Source organism: Podarcis filfolensis, assembly GCF_964270895.1.
Source record: "Podarcis filfolensis genome assembly, chromosome: 1".
Classification (NCBI taxonomy): domain Eukaryota; kingdom Metazoa; phylum Chordata; class Lepidosauria; order Squamata; family Lacertidae; genus Podarcis; species Podarcis filfolensis.
Window position 1 is genome coordinate 113810434 of NC_139604.1, and position 23099 is coordinate 113833532.

The 23099-nt window shown below is 39.0% G+C and overlaps 2 protein-coding genes across 6 annotated transcripts in view; both read right to left on the reverse strand.

The window, feature by feature from the left end:
- FBLN5 (fibulin 5) overlaps positions 1-4937 on the reverse strand; it is a 56099-nt gene extending 51162 nt beyond the window's left edge. The window contains exons 1-3 of one of the 4 annotated variants that reach the window (XM_083616636.1): positions 4603-4937; positions 2694-2955; positions 137-210 (exon numbers count right to left, since the gene is read on the reverse strand). In XM_083616636.1, the coding sequence (XP_083472762.1) occupies positions 137-153 (17 nt within the window). In that variant the 5' untranslated portion in view covers positions 154-210; positions 2694-2955; positions 4603-4937. Of the gene's footprint in view, positions 1-136; positions 905-2693; positions 2956-4602 lie in introns of those variants that run through there. The other 3 variants (XM_083616637.1, XM_083616634.1, XM_083616635.1) reach the window with 3 other exon arrangements.
- Positions 4938-13697: 8760 nt separating this feature from the next.
- The window catches only part of TRIP11 (thyroid hormone receptor interactor 11), a 37541-nt gene continuing 28139 nt past the window's right edge, over positions 13698-23099 (reverse strand). For both annotated transcript variants that reach the window (XM_083609357.1, XM_083609358.1), the window contains exons 16-20: positions 20025-20106; positions 18402-18516; positions 17828-17953; positions 17416-17560; positions 13698-15986 (exon numbers count right to left, since the gene is read on the reverse strand). In XM_083609357.1, coding sequence (XP_083465483.1) covers positions 15766-15986; positions 17416-17560; positions 17828-17953; positions 18402-18516; positions 20025-20106 — 689 coding nt within the window. In that variant the 3' untranslated portion in view covers positions 13698-15765. The remainder of the gene's footprint in view (positions 15987-17415; positions 17561-17827; positions 17954-18401; positions 18517-20024; positions 20107-23099) is intronic.

A 23099-nucleotide genomic window follows, 5' to 3' on the forward strand; every position in this document is an offset into this window, starting at 1 on the left:
TCCTGTTAGTTTACATACAGTTTTAGCAAATGTGATAGGAGAAGAGACATCAGCTATTAAGCAAGGTTTGCATTCAGTAAACACTAAGAGAGGGAGAGAGGGAGAGAGGGAGAGAGAGAGAGTGCATAGGACCTACCTTTTTAATCCTGTCATGTCCAAAACTGAAGGAAAAAGTTTAGCGGGGAAAATAACGTGTGCACAGCTGAATAGCTGAAAAATAGTTTTGCACATTAAACCTTTTGTCAGAACGTTAGTCCTGCCATCATTTATATTCCACAGAATGAAAGACCCAAAATCATAGAGAAGCAGGAGAGAGAGAGAGAGAGAGAGAAAGAGGGAAGGAAGGAAGGAGGAGGAGGGAGGGAGGGAAGGAAGGAGGGGAGAAGAGTGAAGGGAGAAGGAGAGATCTGCTCCTCCTTAGACACTGGAGAGAATACAGCAAAAGCACCTGGTTTTGCTTAGTTCTCTTCTATAATTCAGCATTAAACCAATTGGAGGAGGAATGTTAAAAATGAACACTTCATTTTCTAAGTATGTTAAACAATGCAAATGGGAGGCCTCAGTCTGGGGACAGCTGTTTTAGATTAGAGAGCTCACCAACTGGCTAGACTCCTCACAACACTCCTGAGGAGCCTGCCAGGATTAAAAAAAAAACCGCTCACAGTTTGAAGGGAAGCCTTTCCCGCTGCAAATGTTACTGAGGAGCGTGCCACAGGAGGAACAGCAGTACTGGGATAGGGCAGATAGAAAGACGTCCTCAAGAACTAATCTTGCTTATGTCTCATTATCTTATCCCTTCCTAAACAATTTGTTGCCCACCAAATATACCAAAGAGAGCTTCAACCATCTGATGGGCAAAGAATTAATTCCTTCCTTGAGTTCCTTGGAGGAAAGGTAGAATTAAAATGTAATAGCAAAATATAGTAAATAAATACAAATAAATTCTTCTTCTTCTTCTTCTTCTTCTTCTTCTTCTTCTTCTTCTTCTTCTTCTTCTTCTTCTTCTGCGATCACTCATAGCTGAGTAATATTGTCTTCCATAAATATGCTTTTAAAAGTGAGTCCGTAAGTGACTGTAGAGGCCAATTCTGGATCCATACGTTCTTCCACAGTGGGGACATTGGTTTCTGGGCGGGAGTTGATCATGGTGAGGGTTTGCCAAGTGTGCCTTCCTCTTAGCATGTTTCTCCCTTGTGTTCTGAGTTTGAGCGTCTTCAAAGCCCACGACACCTTTGGTAAAGGCTGTTCTCCAATTGGAGCGCTCGCAGGCCAGTGTTTCCCAGTTGTTGGTGTTTATACTACATTTTTAAAGATTTGCCTTGAGAGTCTTTAAACCTCTTTTGTTGACCACCGCCATTACAATTTCCATTTTAAAGCTCAGAATAGAGTAGTTGCTTTGGAAGACAATAATTAGGCATCCGAACAACATGACCAGTCCAACGAAGTTGATATTGAAGAATCATTGCTTCGACACTGGTGATCTTTGCTTCTTCCAGTACACTGGCATTCGTTTCCTGTCTTCCCAAGTGATGTGTAAATTTTTTTGGAGACACTGTTGATGGAATCTTTCGAGGAGTTGGAGATGGCGTTTATAAGTGGTCCATGTTTCACAAGGTATATAGGCAATACTGCACTAGACAGACAGTATATGGCTGCTTTCTATGTATTGTTGCATGCCATCCCAGCCTCTGAGGGGTTCCAGACACTTTCCCAGGGTTTGGTTTCCTTGGAATGATATATAGTTGTGATATATAGTTTATCTACACAAATATACAACTTGTGCCTAAGATTTGGGGTGGGGGGGCTCACAGCATTAACATCCGGACCTAGAAGGTCTTGCCTCTCCCAGAGTCACAGCCTTGGAATCAAGCAGAAATGGCTCTGTCTTTAGCTCCTGCTTGCTTCTAGCACTGCCTATTGCCTTTCTAAGTAGTAGCTTGTTAGAGGGCAAAAGTTCCACTCATTTGCCCAGAGGGCACCGTCGCTTCTCTTTTTAGACTAATGGTGGTCCTTAGGTGGCCATTGTCTCATAAACTTGCCTGACTAGTTTAACTATTAATAAACCTTTACCTGCATTCAAGAAACATGTAAATACTTAAAAAAAACAAAACAGGCTTTGGGCCAATAATTTTATGATATTTCTACATTGTTTGTTTTAACTGCTGTCTGCAGTATGATATAGTGTTGTTTTAAATCACTATTTGGTGTGGTTTTTTTATTGTTTATCGTAATGTTGGCAATGTACCCATATCCTTTTAAAATTCATTATTCCAGAAACTACATGAAGTTCAGAGATAAGTGCAAACTGAATGGATTTTCAGATAAGAGACTATACTGACTCCACATAAATGGCAAGCCAAGTCCCGTTCGCGTTCGTAGTCTGACTGATTAACTTTAAACGCTTCTAGTCCAACCTATGCTGAAGGTTTATAGCTAATATTAGGTATACAATATCAAATTAATCCACTGTTCCCACACTGGTTGAACTTTGACTGCTAAAATGCAATCCAAATTCTGTTTTGCAGTATTTTTTGTAAGATACAGATTCTCACCACTTCTTTGCTTGCTCTATGATACCTATCCGGGGTGTATGGGATATCAGGGGAGGGGTAGTACCACTGGTGAGCGACACACTATGCACCTTCTGGGATGGTTTGTTCACCTTTGGCCCCCACCCTGCATGGAGCTCTCACCTGTGGCTCCTAGAAGCATGCGATAGCGGCCACATCTCGGGAAATGGCGTTCAGTGGCCAGCTAAAGCAGGTGAAGTGAGCCAATGGTTCTCAAACCCTCTGTGACTTAGAGAGTTCCCCTGCATGCGATGAAGACAGGCTTCTGCAGATTGAGTGGACGAGACCAATAGTGGGTTCCATGGTCAAGAAGGTGGGTTCTGCATGTGATGTAGAGGGAAATGAGGGGCAGGATGTGGCTCACCAACCTGCAAAGCTAGTCCATCTAGGCGAAGGAAAGCTGATCTTAAAACTCCGCTGCCTTGTGGGAGAAGAAAAGGCTAAGGAGTAAACCCTACACAAATCTGGAGTGGATTCAAAAGGACTGGAGCAAATTTATATTTTGTATGAAAGAAAATTGTAAACATTTGAAAAGGTTTGTAGGTCTGAGTTGAAATGTTTGGTAATGTGAAAATAAGGAGCTGTTTTACATACAAGGAGGCAAACGTCAAAAGTAGATATAAGGTAAAAAAGTGGCTATAGAAATGCGAAGAATTGGTAAAGATGTTTGAAAGTCAGAAAGAGGGTGGGAAGGAGGCCGATGCTCTGTGTGAGCAATGTTTTAAGTTATGGATTTGTGTAATGAAATTGTAATGAAATATGGAAAACTCAATAAAAATTATGTTAAAAATCAAACAAATCTGGAGTGGAGTACCTAAGATGGTTAGGTGGTTCCTTGTCTTGTACGCCTCCTTCTGGCAACTCCTGCAGCTAAGCAGGTGCTTGGACTACAACAGCGTTTTTGCCTTTTGGAGAGTGTATGTGCACCTTGCATAAGCTTGTGCATGAAAGCTGCTAGATATTAAATCTGGGAAGAGAACAGATACATAGTGTCTCTAATCTATATATGCATAAATGCACAGCCATTAAGCCTAAGGTTGGAATCTTAAAACGATCTATCTGGGCCCCACTGAACTTAATGGGGCTTACATCTGAGTAGAAAGGAAAAAAGGATTGTGTTGTCGAGGCACAAGAAGAAGAAGAGTTTGGATTAGATATCCCGCCTTTCACTCCCTTTAAGGAGTCTCAAAGTGGCTAACATTCTCCTTTCCCTTCCTCCCCCACAACAAACACTCTGTGAGGTGAGTGGGGCTGAGAGACTTCAAAGAAGTGTGACTGGCCCAAGGTCACCCAGCAGCTGCATGTGGAGGAGCGGAGCCGCGAACCCGGTTCCCGAGATTACAAGGCTACCGCTCTTAACCACTACACCACACTGGCACCAAGTAGTGCACAGACTATAATTTCTTATGCTACAACTCGTGAGGTTTATTTTGGTATAGATATCATAGGACAGGAATGCACTTCCGCTTTTACCACAGCTGCAACAGTGTGAGCTCTGACTGCAGTAAGCAGGTCGGGGCGTACACCGGTACTGTGAGGGGCAACGTTTGGCTAAACGACCCCTGAAAAGGCTTGGAAGGAAGCTCAAGCCAAAGGAACTTCAGCAGTGTCTTTTTGGAGTCCCGGCACCCCTCGCCAAAAGAAAAAAACGGCTGAGGTGGGGGGGGGGGAGAATCCAGGCACAGAGAAGAACATCAAACAGACCGGTGAAAAGCCTCACATCACTGAAGCAGCGACAAGATGGTAAAATCTCTATTTCTATATTAAAATAAACGTAAAGTGGTAGCAGCAGCAATAAAACCTAAAAGGAAATAAGACAAGGGGGGAAAAGGGAACTCGGGGGGGGGGGAATCCCTCACGGAGCAAGTAAACCCAAAACAAGATAAAGAGTAAAAATAGCGGAGGAGAAGTAATGCTACCACAAAAGTAAAGGGAAGACAGAAGAACAGAAAAAAATATGGAGAGAGTGTAAAGAAATCACTCAGATGGCAATTAAACTATTTGAAAAGCACACTATCTGAAACGGACTTACTACAAAGTGCAAAGCGGTGCAGGCTGCCTGTTGTTGGAGCTGGGCGGAGTAAAGCAGCTGCTTTGAAGCTGAATGTCCTTGAAGGAAAGATAAGGACAAAGGAATAAGGAACGCTGTGGGGGAAAGGATGGGAATTTAACAGATAAGATAAGATGGCGTTGAGGGTCTTAAGACGCTGAGTAATCATCAAGAAGGAGGAAGAAGGAAGAAGGAAGAAGGAGGAAGTGACGAAGACAAAATAGTGAAAGAGAGGATTAAAGGAGGGCAGAAGCTGGCAAGCTGAGTAAATAAGAACACAGTGACACCCAGTGGACAAAGTAGGAAAAGCAGTAATAAAGGAAAATTGAAACAATAGGAGGACATCTGGTGGTTGAAAAAGGGAACGCAATTAAGAAGAAACTCAGGCCTTGAAGAAATGGATTTGAGGGAGCTTATTATTAGTTTGAAATTGGACGTGGGAGGATTGAGAAGAGAGTTGGAAGAAAAAATCAATACAATTGATGGGAAATTTGAAAAATTAGAAAACACAATGAAAAAAAATGAAAAAGAAAATGAAGAAATAAAGGAAAAATTAACAGAAGTCTTAGAAGGAATGAAGGAGACAGATAAGAAAGTACAAGAAATTAAGAATAAAAATCAACAAAAGGAAGAGATGGTGAAGAAAATTAGCAAAGAACAAAGGGAACAAAGAAAAGAAATGGACAAATTGAAAAAGGAGATGGAGGAACAAAAAGCAATCCAGGAAGCTACTGGGGATGCGCCAGCAATGATACAGATGCAGATTAAAGGGAAGACCTTGAGATTCAGAAATGTTCCAGAAGAGAAGGAAGATATTTGGAAGATGACTGAAACCTTAGCAAAGTGGCTACATCTACAGGAAAAAGACATAATAGAACAGACAGAGAAAATCTTCAGAGTGAACTCAAGGAAAGTAAAAATGAAAAAATGGCCGGCAGACTGCATCATTGTATTCACATCGAATTGGATGAAAGATAAAATCCTCCAAGCAAAGAGTAAGAACAAATTAACTATAGATGGAAAGGAAATAATAATTTTACAGGAGGTCCCACCCAGGCTGATAAAAAAGAGACAGCAATTCCAATTTCTAACAAAAGCACTAAAGGCCAAATCAATATCCTTCAGATGGGAATACCCAGTGGGGATTTCCTTCAACTTCAAAGGAAAAAGAAGACGATTTGAGACATTTGAGGAAGCAGATATGTTTTGGAGGAAGTATCGAGGAGAATTAGGAGGAGGACAAAGTGAAGTAAGAAATGAGGAAGGAAGAAAGGGAGAGCTATCGGATGAGGCGGAAGAAGAAGAAAGAGCTCAGCAAAGGGTGGAAGGATAAAGAACTATGCCAGTGGTAAATAATCAGACCAATAACTATTACAAAACCCTTCTCCTTTACCACTGCAGATAATTTAAACTCTTTCCACTAACTTTATAAGTTTTTAACTAATAAAGAATGAAATTTTTCGCTCTATAAGACGCACCAGACCACAAGATGTGCCTAGTTTTTGGAGGAGGAAAACAAGAAAAAAAATATTCTGAATCTCAGAAGCCAGAACAGCAAGAGGGATCGCTGTGCAGTGAAAGCAGCAATCCCTCTTGCTGTTCTGGCTTCTGGGATAGCTGCGCAGCCAGCATTCACTCCATAAGACGCACACACATTTCCCCTTACTTTTTAGGAGGGAAAAAGTGAGTCTTATAGAGCAAAAAATACGGTAAATTGTTATCTTGGAACGTAAATGGTGTAAATAATAGGAGGAAGAGGCAGAAAATAGAACGTATCTTAGAGAGGCGGAAGTGGGACCTTGCTTGTTTACAAGAAACCCACATCAATACTAAGCATAAAAGACTATTGGTAAAACCAAAGTTAGGGGAAGAATTCATCGCATCTGATGTAAGAAAAAAGAGGGGGGTTTTAATGTATGTTAAAAGCTAATATGAACCAGAATTGTTATATGAAGATAAAAAGGGGAGGATTGTAATAGTCAAAATATCACTAGAGGGGGAACCAATTGTGGTAGCGGGAATCTATGGATCAAATAAAAGAAAATCAGAATTCTATGTTAAAGTAAGATCATTATTAATGGAATATATAGATATGAGAATTATTGTGTTAGGGGATTTAAATGGAGTAATGGAACCAGAACTGGATAGATCGCAGAAGAAGAGGGAGGGAAATGAAGGGAAGCTGCCAAAAAGCTTTGTGGAAATGGTAAAGATTTTTGATTTAGTGGATATATGGAGATATAAATATCCTGTCGAAAAGGAGTTCACATATTTCTCAGAACCAAAAAATTCGTATAGTCGAATCGACAGTATATGGATTACTAAGGATATGACAATTGAAGCAGAGAATGCCGAAATATTACCAAAAACACTTACAGATCATAATCCAGTATCATTAACTCTTAAAGGAAGAGAGGAGAAAGGGGGGGGGAGTTGGAGAATGAATGTTTTCTTATTAAAAAACCAAAAAGTAATACAAGGAGCCAGAAAGTTGATGAAGGAATATTTTGAAAATAATTGGAGGAAAGTGACAGATGTTAAAACAGTGTAGGATGCTGGGAAGGCAGTTGTTAGGGGATATTTCATACAACAAAACTCAATAGCATATAAGAATAAAGAAAAAAAGAAAAGGGAGCTTTTAGAAGAAATTAAAAGGAAGGAAAAATTGGCCTATGCAAGCAAAAATAAAGAGAGATTAAATCAAGAAATTAAATTACCGAGAGTAGAATATAATAAAATTATAGAACAGGAGGTAGAACAACAAATCAAATTTTGGAAATATAAAAATTTTGAATGGGCAAATAAACCAGGCAAGATCCTTGCCTGGCAATTAAAGAAACAAAGAAATGAAAAATTAATAAATAAAATAAAAGTAGAAGAGAGGACAATAAGGGATATGACAGAAATTTTTTAAAAAATTGAAAAATATTACAAAAAATTATATCAAAAAGATGAAGTGCCAATAGAAGAAATAGAGGAATATATAAAGAAAAATAAATTAATAGAGATAGCAGAAGAAGACCATAAATTATTAAATGAACCAATATCAACCGTAGAAATTAAGGAATCAATTCAAAAATTAAAAGTAGGGAAATCCACAGGTCCAGACAGCATACCAGCAGAATACTACAAAGAAATGTTAAATGAATTAATCGACCCACTAAAAGAAGTAATAGAGGAAGCAGTAGAGAAGGGGAATATTCCAGACTCTTGGACTCAAGCGTATATAACGCTCCTGCCAAAACAAGGTACGGATTTGGAATCTGTCTCAAATTATAGACCCATTTTATTGTTAAATTCGGATTATAAAATTTATGCAGGATTATTGGCTAACAGGTTGAAAAAAAATATATGAAAAATAGTACATAAAAATCAGGCTGGATTTGTGGAAGGTAGACAAATAAAGGATAATATTAGAAATATAATAGACATAATGGAATATCTACAAGTAAGAAGAGATAAACAAGCAGCCCTGATTTCAATCGATGCGGAGAAGGCTTTCGATAAAATCTCATGGGAATTTATGAAAAAACTATTAAAAGAATTGTGTCTAGGTGAAAAATTCCAAAAAGATATAAATGCAATATATAACCAACAGAAAGCAAAAAATATTATTAATGGAGAGTTTGGAGAAGAAATCAACATCTTTAAAGGTACAAGACAAGGATGCCCCCTATCCCCAATGTTATTTATAATAGTATTAGAGGTTCTATTAAAGAATATAAGGCAGGACAACCAAATAAGAGGAATAGCAGTTGGTGAAAAAAGATACAAGTTAAGAGCCTTTGCAGATGATGTTGTGATCACAACAGAAAATCCCCTACAATGTACACCTAGAATATTGGAATGCATAAACGAATATGGCAGATTAGCAGGATTCAAATTAAACTATGGGAAAACCAAAATATTAGTGAAAAATATGGAAGAAAAAGATAAAGTGAAATTACAAGAAATTACAGGATTGGAAATTAAAAAGAAAATAAGGTATCTTGGAATAAATTTAACAACAAACACTATAGATTTAAGTAATGAGAACTATGGGAAAACATGGAATGAAATAAAAAATGATTTGCAAGTATGGGGGAAATTAAATCTTTCCTTACTAGGGAAAATATCGGTAATAAAGATGAACATATTCCTGTCAGTATATGGAAACATCACAGCTGCAGACAGCCAGATTGTTGACATCTCATGATGCGCCTATCTGTGAGAAAGAAGAATTTCCCAGGAAATTCACAGGCTGGATAAGTCTCTGTGAAGAGTGTAATTTGAAACCTTCTGTGTGCGCATGTACAGGAAGTTTGTCAGATGTGCTAGAAGAACTGAACTGAAAGGACGTGTTTTCCTTTAGTGCTGTAATGTCAGAAATAAACATCATGTAAATAGATTTCTGACTACTTTTCTTTCCCCTGCAGAAGAAGCAGGAGGAGGGGGTGTGCATTTCCCCACGCCTGGGAAAATGTCGCCTGTCAAAATCTCCCTGGTCTGTCCGGGATGTCAGCCAGTGGAGGTTACCGGTAAGCAAGCTCCGAGGACAGTGAGAGGGGCCAGCCTCTGTGGAGGGGGCTTGCAAATCGACAATTACCAAGGATGATTTTTTTATTTCAAAGTATCCCAATACTAGGAGGAGATAAATGTTTTAATAATTGGAAAAGAGATTTGGCTAAATTCATATGGTCAGGGGAAAAGCCAAGAATAAAACACAAAATAATGATAGATAAGAAGGAGAGAGGAGGATTTGGTCTCCCTGACATGGAGTTATATCATGATGCGGTGGGTCTGACCTGGCTAAAGGAATGGATCAAATTAGATGACTCGGATGTATTGGATTTAGAGGGAGTAGAGACGAGATTTGGATGGCATGCCTATCTAATAGATGAAAAAGTCAAAGTACATAAAGGCTTCCTAGGGCATATAGTCAGAAAGTCTATATATAAAATATGGGAGAAATATAAAAGACTCCTAGAACCGAAAACTCCCTGGTGGGCATCACCGGCAGAAATTGTCGCAGTGAAAAAATTAAATATGAAAGAAAATTGGGCTACCTATAAAATTGTATTAAAGGAAGAAAACGGAGAATTGGAATTAAAGGATTATACAGAAATTAAAGCTCATATTAGTGATTGATTCCAATATATTCAAATTAAGTATAGATTAGCGAAAGACAAAAAGTTAGGATTTGAAAAAGAAATATCAAAATTCGATAAATACTTAATACAAGAAAAATCAAAAAATATATCTAAATTGTATAATCTGATCTTAGAGTGGGAAACAAAGGATGAATTGGTTAAAGCATCCATGATTAAATGAGCGCAAAATATTGGGAAAAATATTATGTTTGAACAATGGGAAAAATTGTGGAAAGAAGATATGAAATTCACTATGTGTTATATATTGAAAGAAAATTACCTCAAAATAAAACATAGATGGTATTTAACACCTGAAAGAATAGCAAAAATGAATAAAAATTGTAGCGATGTTTGCTGGTGATGCAACACTGGAAAAGCTACTATGATACATATATGGTGGAATTGTTTAAACATCAAACAATTTTGGGAAACAATATATAACGAAATGAAAAAAATGTTCAGATATTCATTTAGGAAAACACCAGAAGGTTTTCTATTGGGAATAGTACCAGGAAGCCTAAAGGAAGAAGACAAGACCTTATATTTATACGCAACAGTAGCCGCAAAGCTATTGATTGTGAAAAATTGGAAACGTGGTATTGTACCGACAAAAATAGAGTGGCTAGCCAAATTATTGGAGTACTACAATATATCCAAAACAATAGGAGAAATTGGAAGGATCTCAAAAGAGAAGATAGACTGGAAGGTATTTACAAGATACTTGCAAAACCATTATCGAAAAATCAGAACTCCTATTAGAATAAACAAGTTCCGTTTCAAATACTGAAATACTAAATAAGATGGATAACAATGTGTAATAGAAAAAGAAGTATGAAATTAGGTTAAAGGTGTGTGAAAGAAAGTAATAAAAGTGGAAAGAAATTGCAAATGAGTAGATTGGAAATCCAACACCAAGGTGGGGTGAGGGTGGTGGATGGTGATGGGAAAAGGAATTATTTGTGGGATTGAGTGCAGGTATGTTTGAACACTTTTAAGGATTGTATGAAATGTATGTTTGTATGCTTGTATATTTGTAATATATGTGTATTAATGATGAATTATCTTAACAATAAAAACTTATTTTGTGTTTTTTTAAAAGGAATGCTTTTTGTACCAGATGCCCTCTGCTTTTAAATCAGGGGAGCTACTGCAGAGTGCAGTATGCAACATGCAACATGCAGAATGCAACATGCAGCAGATAGACAGGTACAATCATCAGTGTGGGAACAGGGGTGTTGAAAATACACAAGGAATTCATATTTTTATCTGTGAAAGATTGGGATGATAGGCAATTCACAACCACCTTTTGTTCCTCTTGAGCCCTCCAGTCCAGAACTGTGTTGCTGAAGAGGTTTTACTACACTAAAGAGCACCTAGTTTTTTAACAATTTGGGTGGATGAAAATCTTAACACTGTTCGACTTCATAGCCACTGTTTGGCCCTTTGTTGAAGCCACCTTCTTCATTTTCATGATTTTTCAAATAGGTATTTTTTAAAAATAATTCCTTTGCAAATTACATTATAATGCAACAAGAGGATGCCTGCTTTGAACAAGGCAAATATAATTCTGTATCTGTTGGTCAACAGTTATGTCCCAAACTCATCTTCTATTCCCCCAACCCCTTTATCTTTCCCTCCTGCTATCAAGTACCAACTGACCTCTTTCCCTGTCCCTTTAGTTTATCACTAAACATGCATATTATTTAATAAAATTCACAAAGTGACTAGAATAAGACCAGCCCTTTTACCATTCTGCCAGAGGTTTATAGCCTTTGTGCACTCCTTCAGTTGAAAGGAATGAAAAGGAATCATGACACATTTTTAATATTTTAGGCAGGAGAGAAATAGGAGTTTGTGAACTTTCTCTACGGAATCAACTTCAATAATCTTATCCGCAGTTTTAGAGCCTTGAAACCATTTTGGATTCATGTGCATTTTTAGAATGCTGCTGCCTGGCACATAATTTGGTACACCCCTAGATTTGAGGGTCTTTCTCTCCATCCTTCATACACAGCAGTTTTGTGAACTGGTACCTGCATAAGCCATTGAGTAATGAAACTGAACAATGACTTGTGGATGGAAGACTAGCTCCAGCAATCACTATGTAAACACAATGAAGCGAAGAGAAAAAGTGTTCCCCAAACTTCCACTTAGAACAGTATTAATTTGCAACAGTACCAGGGAAATACTTTTCACAAGCAATTGCAACCTAGTTTATACAGCTAAACAGTTTATCAATGCCAGTGGCAAAATAAGAATGTGCAATTACTTTCACTGCACTACTTCATCTGCATGGCATGCATATGAGACAAACATTTTTAAGGACTTTGTAGCAAGTTACTAAACTCACGTTCTGATTAGCCTAATTCACTAAGGCCATTTCGAACTAAGTATGTGTGGCTTTGCCTTTAAATTATAATTTATACAGTATGTAGACCAAGAAATTGCAAAATTCAGCTCATGCTGATGTAGTCCTAGATATGACCTTACCATATCTTCAAGATGATCAATCTGATATTAACAGTTGGGGTGCTTTTACTGACATTTTTACTGCATAAGGCTGTGTTACCTTTCAGTTTCTGCCAAGTCTGCAGATACTTAATGCAAAAATCTACCATTCATTGGTAACTATTACTACAATATTCACCCATTGATCTTGAAATGAGGCCACATCAAAGTTGGCTCAGATATACAACCTGATCCAGCTCCTGTTGTTCATAATTATTTGCGATTACTTGTGGCAAAGGGACGCGGGTGGTGCTGTGGGTAAAACCTCAGCGCCTAGGGCTTGCTGATCGCATGGTCAGCGGTTCGAATCCCCGCGGCAGGGTGAGCTCCTGTCTTTCGGTCCCAGCTCCTGCCCACCTAGCAGTTCGAAAGCACCCCTAAGTGCAAGTAGATAAATAGGTACCGCTTTATAGCAGGAAGGTAAACGGCGTTTCTGTGTGCTGCGCTGGTGCTGGCTCGCCAGAGCAGCTTCTTCACGCTGGCCATGTGACCCGGAAGTGTCTCCGGACAGCGCTGGCCCCCGGCCTCTTAAGTGAGATGGGCGCACAACCCTAGAGTCGGACACGACCGGCCCGTACGGGCAGGGGTACCTTTACCTCTACCTTTATTTGTGGCAAACTATGGATGTGCCTAATGCACAGTTGACAGGTTGTGAAAAAGTGTCTGCATACTGATTCAAATGTGTATCCAACTGACACCCATGACCATGTATCCACGTGCAATAAGTTATTGATCTGTACTGCTTCACTCTTAATCGGATGTGCATTTCTGATATGCACCCACATTCTAGCACAAATAGCCATGTGCACAAGACAAAAATATTTTATCAAACTACTTGAGCCAAGGCAGTTGCACGGTTTTCAGGTTTTCTTCAGGCAAGAATAAAAGAAGTTTTCTTTACGAAATTTCACTTATCTCCTACATTCTTATTGGAAGTATTCTAATAGGACAGGGTATTTTGCATGCTATAATGCACTCTATGCTGGAGCGGGGAGAGGAATGGGGTGGAGGCATCTAAATCCTATGTCAAAGAACAGTGGTTTTCCCAACCTGCATAAATTATGAAACTTCCATTATAATACATTCTGATTCGTTTAATAATTGAGGAGAAAAATCCCACATTCTCATCACATTCTGAGCTATTGTCTGGTTTTGTAATGATGACAAAAAACTTAATAAAAAGGAAAGCTGACATTACCAAAATGTTGAATTTTGTGCCCAATTCAGTACATTGCACTGCATGAACATGAAATCACACAACCATGGCAAGAAGTACTGACATACAAATGCAAAATCCACCGTGATGTGAAACTTCCTCTCTTCTTATGTCTGCTTAGTTTCATTTGTTGCATCATTAACGGTAGGCAATTTTAAGAACTGTATGCTAAAGCAACCACACAGATATAAAACGTATGCGACAGAAAGAAGGCACACAACACATATTTTAAGTTTTCTTTATAGTCCATTGGAAAAATTATAGCCATTCTATAAAGTTGGTTTTTCAAGGAAAGCAATGTTTCAAGTGGCCTATAAACTCAACATTAAGATGTGTGAAGAAACCATTTGGAAGTTTATAGATTAAAAGTTCATACACTTCCAATCCCTAACCTATGTTTGCCTTATTTGCAAAAACCCCAATCTACAAAAACAGAGTCAATGAAGAATGCTGGGGATATGAAATGCCAAAATGTAACACTTCATTATGAATATAAACTCATGAAACCTTGCCAGAGATTCACCTATATGGATTTAGAATGCTATCAATAAATATAAACAAAAGGCTTTGTAATTCATTGATTTGGCAGCTTCCAGGCAACTACATATCCGTGATTCAGTCTATACTTACAGTTCAAACTGCAGGGCAAAAACTAAGATACACAGGAGAAAAGGCTGTGAGTTCTAATATAGAACTTACACAAAATACCTTTCAATACCAATTATATTATTAATAATGGCAGAAAACTCAAGTTTTATAGAAAAAAAACCCGACACTTTAAACAGATGTTGTGTCTCAACTTATTTTTCCAAGGTGGCAGGAACCCCTTTCATTACATGTGTCAATACACTGACACACTCAATATAAACTGTGCAAGACTGTGCAGCAAAATTTACAGAATTCTACTAGTTCTTACGTAGACCTATTTACACATATTTGGAATAAGCATCTTCCTTTTAAGCTTTATACATACGTTCATACTTGGAATCTTCAATCAATTCTGTAAGTATAAGCAAGCATTTCTTAAATATACATTTTGAACCATTAAAGTATTGCATATTTCAACCACACACACACATAGGGAAAATCAGGTTGCTTATTAGTGGTCAGTCACTAAATGTTGATATGGAACAAAAAATAAAGGAAAAATGTCCACAAACTCCTTATTGCTGGTTAGTTTTGAGTTTTCATTGTTCCATGTAGCTACTAGGAGCTAAGAAACTCCAACTGAGGTGTTACCCATTAATAACATTTATGGGGTGTTAATGTTCTTGCACACAAAACAAAAACCTGCAACTATGAATTCTCAGAGAACTTTAACAGAAGCAACTTCTTTCACAGATACCAGCCCATCCTTCATATTCAAATAAATTGGCTTTGGATTATGCTGAATATTTGGTCAACACAATTATGATCCTGTTATCTCCAGCATTCCTAAAAAATTGACTTGGTCAGCTGATGCCATTTATTTTGGAAACCTGCTACTTGTACTTTATCCTTTCAGAAGATCGTGTTGCAGTACAACCCATTCTGGCTCAAGAGAGGATACTTGACCACATGAACACATTCTAGATCAATACAACACTGGATAATTCAAAGCAAGTTTCCTCCTGCTTTATGAAGGGAAGGCTTTTCCAGACTGAAATGCCACGACTGGGCTCAGTATCTGAACATCAGTTCAAGGACTGGGAACATATGGCCCCAGGCTCCCTCAAAACAAACAGCAGATTGCATTTGTTTCCCCATCATTCCAGGCTCCAGAAGGCGTTGGCTGGAATCAGCGAAGTGATACTTAAATGGACCAGATGCATCCTGGATGCTGTCTGCATCCTGACACCGAGCTGGATTCCTAATGTGCTTGCAGCCCTTTCTAGAGAAGTTGTGTCCTTTTTATATAAAGGCACTCTATGTAACACCTCATTTGTCAAAGAAAGAAACAGCATACATGGTTGGAAAGCCTTAAACTGATTTGTTAAGTTCTCCAATGCTAACCTGTTATTTCACATGTAGATCAGCTTTTTCAATTTGAAAATTAACTCGGCAAACTAATATAGGAAGGGCTGTTTTTCCTGTGATGGTTACAACATCCAAATATTGCTGGATTAGTTCCAAACTTCACTTTTTAAGGGGCAAAGAGAAAGACACACAAAGCAACTTACAAGCAATTGAAAATGAACAAACAAACAACTTTTTACAAAAGGCCTCTTTGCGGTATATTATATAAACTCAGGGTTTTTTTTTCCTTTCTCCTTAAAGTGCTTCTATCGTTGCCATCCTTGGACCCAGAATTCTCTATTGCTTTAGCAGGTCTTTTAGTACTGCCCCAGCACTAGCATCAGGTGCTACTGGCAAAGGTGTGAAAGTAGGCAGAGCATCAGAAATGGGTTTCATAAGCAGATGTCCTGATCCGCCAGTTCCAAGATTCGTTGGGGTGATGAGAGGGACTGCTGCTGACCGGGGTGCAAGGAATGGATTTGCATCTGGTCTTCTGGTGGTTCCTGAGCCTGTTGGATCTGATAGAAAGTGCAGTAGAAAAATTATTATTATTATTATTATTATTATTATTATTATTATTATTATTATTACTACTACTACTACTATTATTAGAAAATCATTCTTACAGGAAAGTCATGGCCTAAAAAGTGTCATTCTTAGAAAAAAACCCTAACATAATGAGACCATACCCCCATCCATCTCCAAATGCAGGTCATCCACCTGGGTGACCAAGGCTGTGTTCCAATCCCAAAAGTAGATCTGACCTAATGAATTATTTTCCCCTTCCCTCTTTCCAGGGCCCTCTCACCACAGCCTCTTTCAAAGCCAGGAGGACCACTTCTTTCCCCAGGGGAGCCGATTACTGCTGCCACCGAACAAGCTATTAGTTACAACCAAAGGCTATCCTCTTTCCTTTGCACTTTGAACACTGCAGACACACCCTAGTGAAAATCACGCAAATAGTAAGTGCAATGGTCTCTGGAAAAGCAACCCCCACCAAAAGATAAATAAATTATCAGTTGTGTAGTGAATAATCAGATCAGTGTAGCAAGATTCTGCACACACAAAGATTTCCACCTGGAGAATTCACAGCGCAGTTGCAAGACCATTTTGTGTGAATGAGACCTTGTAAAGATTTAACTACAAGCCTGTGAACAGAAATGTAGTTTTTCTTCTAAAAGAAGAATTGAAAAAAGTCTGTCAGGAGTTAACGTCAAGGTCACAGATAAATCTTTTGCTCACTGAGTGAAACCTTGAAAGAATGTATTTATGTCTGATAGCCTATTCTTAATATATAAAAGAAATCTTAAAAACCCAAACAATTCAGGGATATAGAATGGGTGTCTGCTTCTATAGGACAATAATCCTGTTCCTGTGTGGACAAAGTCCCTGTGAACATTTCGTCCAGACAAGAAAACTGGGTGACTGCCAAACCAAATATGGCACCTTCAAGCAACGAGGACAAAAGGCATATAAAACATAAATTTATTTAAAAATGTAAACTTTCAAAGATAAGCTTTCAGACTGGAAATTCTCCAGCTTTACTGCAACAATCTGAAACCAAACATTCACAACGACTAAAGTTTAGTTTCAAAGTTATATCAAAAACCATATTCTGCAAGACCTATTTAACTCATCCATCAGCATCATACAGTATTTATTTGTTGCTACATTGCAACCTGGCCTGGAAATCCAGGTTAAAATTCATGGCCTTGCAGTAAAAAAAAATGGTAAGAGAACAGTGGCTTTCAGGTCACACAATGGTTATCGCTTTGCTGTCCCCAGCTGGAACCTTGGCAAGGAGAAAATTCTTCTAATTTTATTTGTCACCCTCCTTACACTGTGCATCCATCCAAATAAATATAAACTTGGAAAGACAACAATCAACAAGTCAACACTCAGATTCAACATAACATTTTGTGTATTAGGAATATAAAAATACAATACCTGCAATGTTGCTAGAAGGACTAACAGTGGCTTTGCTGATTCCTGTTGATGCTAAAGGTTTCATGTCATGAACAGAGAGTTTTGGTGGGGGAAGAGTTGGACGGGATTCAGTCTCAAGGAACTTCACAAATAGCTCTGAGAAAGACTGAACGGGTGGAGACAAATTAACCCAATACAAATAACATTTCTGGAGATAAATGATATATACCTGGCTCATCTGTTCAAGATGGCGCACAACTATCCTAGTAGCAGTATGGTTCTAATTTTAACACAATCAAGTTATTTGACACTGGTTTTAAAATGCAAACACCTTCAGTAATTCTGAAAGTGTAACAATGACCTAGGTTGACAGCAGTTATAATATGGAAGTCCTGCATTTTCTATACAAAAGCAGACAATGGAAAATACTTACACTGTTGAAAATGGAGTGATGGGTTGGTCTCAGAGGTGTGTTGGGGACACTCTTTGATCCAGCGCCTCCTCCACCAAACCACCCAGTCACCCATCGAGTAACACCTTTTTGATCTTCTGACAGCAACTAGAGAGCAAATTAAAACAAAAAGAAAAGGTTACAATCCACACCTACTTCTAACACTTAGAATCAAACAGAATCTTTACTTCAATTTTATTAAAGAATAAACCAACCAAAGTTTGTTTATAAAATTTATCAGCCAGAACAAAAACTATACACACCGAGAAAGCTAGTTTCAAACAGACAATCTGGATACGTATGTAAGAATTTAAGCCACTCCATCAACATCAATAGATGTAGTCCTTTGGTGAACATTTACGTGTTTGCATGGATTTTATATTATTAAAATAATGGTAAACACCGTAACATGTTTAGAAAATATACAGCTTGTTCCATTCCAGAATGGTAGATGACTGGCTGTCCCTTGTGCCTAGCCCAGCAAAAGAAGAAAGCATGCTGGTGTATTGATATTGCAGGAGAGGAGGAAAATAGCAATGAGACATATCAGAACTACCTGTTCTAATTCTTCCTTTTTTATTCCCAGGATACTTCCCATCAGCCTTAGCACTTCATGACGTTTATTCTTTGGGGTGTGGAAATGTCCAACGAAGAGATTCCTCATCAAGACTCTACCAAAGGGGACACAAAAGCAGTCAAAATATTGCTTGGTATTGCTAGTAACAGAGAAAAGTGAGGGTGGAGCACCTTTTGCACTCCAAAGCTTTGCTTTGCACACTTTGCTTTGCACACTATCATCCTGATGATTCATCTGTACAAAGAACATGAGGGGAGCCCAGTTGAAGAATCATCTCAGCCCCAGTGACAAAGGAAAAGGTAAAGGCATGAAGCGGACAGGTAAGTTAAACACCTGTGCGAAAAGATAAGTCAAGTTATGCATGTGTGTGAGGAAAAGGTAAGTACTGCCCAGATATTTAATTCATTAATCATCAGGTGAAGTTGAAATGAGGCCATCTTGTGCTAGGAGCTAAATCCCAAGGGAATTTATAGGTCAGGAACCTTATGGGATATAGTTCCGTAGAAACAGTTTTCACAAACTGCAGTGGCAGGGAATCCTTGTGTGACTGTAGTAAACATCAACCAGAAACCTAGATTAAAACCTTTATTTTGGAAAGGGGGTGAAAACTAATATATAGTCCTATGCTGACCATATGGCACAAGGCTGAACTGAATATCTCTCTTTATTCTCAGGCGTGTACTTAGGGTTGGTTAGGTTGGGCCCCACCAAGGGTGTAGGCCAGGTGTGTGTGTGTGTATGCAGGCCAGGTGTGTGTGTGCAAAGCTCATGTCTCTCAACTCTGGTTCCGTGTGGCTAGGCACCCACCCACTATCTGTGCCTTCCAAGGTCAATCCTCCGCTGCTCTGGGTGGCTGGACAAGGCATGCATTCTCCTCTGGGTGCCCTGGTGGAGGAATCTGGTCACTGACATGGGACGCCGCAACAGCCCTGCAGGGACCCCCTCCCCAATTAGCCAGGTGTTGCTTTTAGAAGTGTGAGTGGAGTGTTCAGCAGGGCTCAGAGGGAAGAAAGATGGAGAGCCAGGGAGAGCTGCAGGAGAAAGAAAAAGGGAGGGAGGGAGGGAGGGAGGGAAGGAGGAGGCAGAAGAGAAAGCAGTGAGCAGAGGGAGGCAGGCAGGAATATGGGACTGACGAAGGAAGGAGGAAGGGAGCTGGAGCAGAGCAGACCCGACTCCAATGGCCACTGAGGCAATGTGTGAGAGGCAACAAAAAGCAAACTTTTTGAGTTTCTGGTTCATGGTCTCTCCCGGCTTCAGAAGCACTGATACAGCTCCTTGCCAATTGAGGACCTTTTAAAAAATAATCTGAATGATCTTTAATCAATTATTCAGTAATAAGTCAATAGAATGTCACAGCCTTAATAAAAAGGGGGTAACATTAAACTAACTTTTACTCACATTAGAGCCACTGAACTTAAGGAACTGAGCTTAGTCATGTTCATTAACTTCAGTGAGTCTACTCTAAGTAAAACTTAACTGAATAACCACCCAGCCTGTTTTAAACCATATCAGATGCCACCACAGCCATTATTTTACTGTGCCAAGCTTGTACTTCTCCAAATAACTTAACTTTCAAATTAAAAACACTTAAAAATCACTCACTTGTCCACTTTTCCTTCTGTGCTGTTTATGAGGTTCATTAGCTTATTCTGTGCATCCTCTAACATTTCTTGTTTGAGTTCACCTACAAGGGGAAAAAACCTTTGCTATAATAATTTTATAAACAAAACTGATGTACTCATTAGGGGTCCTAGCGGAAGAGTTTTTCAAAAATATGTGCTGTGCAAATATGAGTTTAGCTTCCCTTTTATCCATTCTGCTGAAAAATCATGGGTCACAACTCTATCCTATTTTTCCATCCTAAAATGGCAAAAACTGAGATTTTACAATGGATCATGTTCCCTAGCTTTTGCTGATACAATAAAAGCAAGGCAAGGATTATAATGATGCCTTTTTGCTTTTTACAGTTTGAAGCAATCTGTCCAAATTTCTACCCAATGAAAAGGATTATAAATTGGCACAGAGCAAACACTACGCAAGAGTTGTTTCAGAGAAGGGCGATACATGTGGAAAAAGCTTTACTTTTCAACTTGTGTTAAAATACCTGTCACATTACCCTGACATAGGCTGTGTTTGCAAGTCACTTCAAACGATTTTAACTATGGCTTAATGCAAAATGAGCAGTGTGCTGGGACACACTACTCAAAAGCTTCTACTCTGCTGCTCCCTGGCTCTTGGCCATGCTAACAACAAACCAAGGTTTGGGAGTTGTTGCTCACAGGGCAGCATGGCCAGGAATGGGGAAAAGCGAAGTAGGAGTTCTGAACATCAGCATGTTGCCTGTCCATTTTAACCCACAGTTAGACACTCACTGTGATTTAATGCAACATGCGAACTGAGCCACTGAGTGGAAGAAGTCAGGGGCAGCAGGACAAATCTAAAACACATGGCTAAGGACACATTCCATGCAACCTTATTTTATTTATTTCACAAAATTTATACACTGTTCGATTTTTTAAAAACAACAACCCTCAAAGCAGTTTACAGAGAGTGTTAAGTTAGATAAATCTGGGCTTAATAAACCAGTATATATTTGAGCTCCACGCACAGCCCCTTTGTTCCTCTATTCATACAAGCAAGGAAATAAGCCAGGAAGCCACATTTAACAATAGCTTCACATTAAGTCCAAACTGGGAACTATGGCTAATGGCGTCTAAACAAGCTACAGTGGTACCTCGCAAGACGAATGCCTCGCAAGACGAAAAACATGCAAGACGAAAGAGTTTTCCGTTTTTTGAGTTGTTCCGCAAGACGAATTTCCCTATGGGCTTGCTTCGCAAGACGAAACGTCTTGCGAATTCTTGCGAGTTTGTTTCCTTTGTTCCTTTGTTTCCTTGTTTTCTTAAAGCCGCTAGGCCGTTAATAGCCGCTAAGCCGTTAATAGCCGCTAAGCCGCTAATAGCCGTGCTTCGCAAGACGAAAAAACCGCAAGACGAAGAGACTCGCGGAACGGATTAATTTCGTCTTGCGAGGCACCACTGTAGTGTACAAAACCATGGTTTAAAATTGACTTCTGCAAATTGGTTTAACATAGCTCCCATATCGGATTGCATGAGAAGCTGCAGAGAACTGTAGCTTCCTGCCTAGCTTCCCTCTCACCCAACGGGACTGTGCGTGACTGTGCGTGGATGCACAGAAATTTTGCATACCCTGGTTGAATAAGCTAGGATTTGATAATCCAAACAGCCATTGTGAGTACATGTTGAATTTTTGTTTAAATAGGTCTGGTGGACATTTACACCTATGATTCAAGATTTACCATTTGAGAAGATAAAAGATTATAAGGATCAACAACCATTTGGTAGTGTTTAATAAACTCTTTGGGCAACTATATAAGAATGAAGCTTTAAAATGAAATGAGTGGTGTCCCAACTAATTCACCCCAACAATTTCTGCTTGCGCAATGGAACTCCCCCACCTCCACATGTAACCTGTATCCTCCCCAAACCAGCTCTGGAGGGTTGTCAGAAACCCCAGAACAGTTTTAGGGAGCATGCGGGGGAAGTTCTGTTACACAAGTGGAAATTGGCAAGGCCAATTTTAGCTAATGTTAGGATAGTCAGATTGAAATGAAGTATTCAATCACCCCGTCTTTTCTTTGATATAAATACAACTACAAAAGTAAAACCAGACTAGTGTATCAGACTAGGACTGTGGAGATTCAAGTTTAAATCTCTATTTGGCTATGAAGATCTCACTGAATGACCTGGGACCACCTACTCTCTTTCAGCCCAACCTACATCACAGGGATGCTGCAACAATAAAAGAAGGCGGGAGAATCATGCCCAGTACCTCAAGCTGTTTGGAAGTAAGGATGAATATAAATGAAACAAAAAAAGAAAGATAAAGATGTCTTGATAAATTATTGCTTTTATAAATGATGTAATACAGTATTCAGTTTGATATTATACATCTACAATTAATTGCTAGGCTGAATCCCCGCCTTAGCTGTGAAATCCAAGCACCTTTTCTTCACTACTGGCTAATTTTGCCATAATATCTGTTTCTGAATATAATATGATGCAGGACAGAATAGAGCCAACTTTCAGCGTGGGCTTCTGTAGACGAGATATTTACAGTGTTCTCCTGTAATCTGTTAACCATTTATGGAAATTCAAAAACCTGCATCTGGTCTTTCTTATGTTTTTCCATTAATATAATTTGTCCTGCCAAAACAATCCATTTAAAAAGCCTTCAGCAGCTTGGGCCAACAAATCTGTGTCTGGGAATGTATCTGGCCACTGTTCAACAGGACATTATATGTTTTCTTGTATAAATAAGATCTTTTGAATTCAGTCTCCTTTTTTTTATACTAGCATTCGTCATGTCTGATGGTTGTGGGGAGGGAAGGAGAGCTCCAATCCCATCCCCAACCCAACTCAATACGCACCACCACCCTGATTTCATACTATTAGTGTGCATTAGAGCAGGGGTAGGCAGACTTTAGGCCTGTAAAATATCCCCTCTCTTTTTTAACAGAAACTCAAGATCTAGCAGGCAAAGCCAGGTACAAGAGACACAGAGTTAGAACAGAGTGCCCCCAAGAACATTCTGAGCATAGGAATTTGTTTTCGGTACCCAGACTGAACTGAGCTCATAGTCCTTCCTTTCGCATAA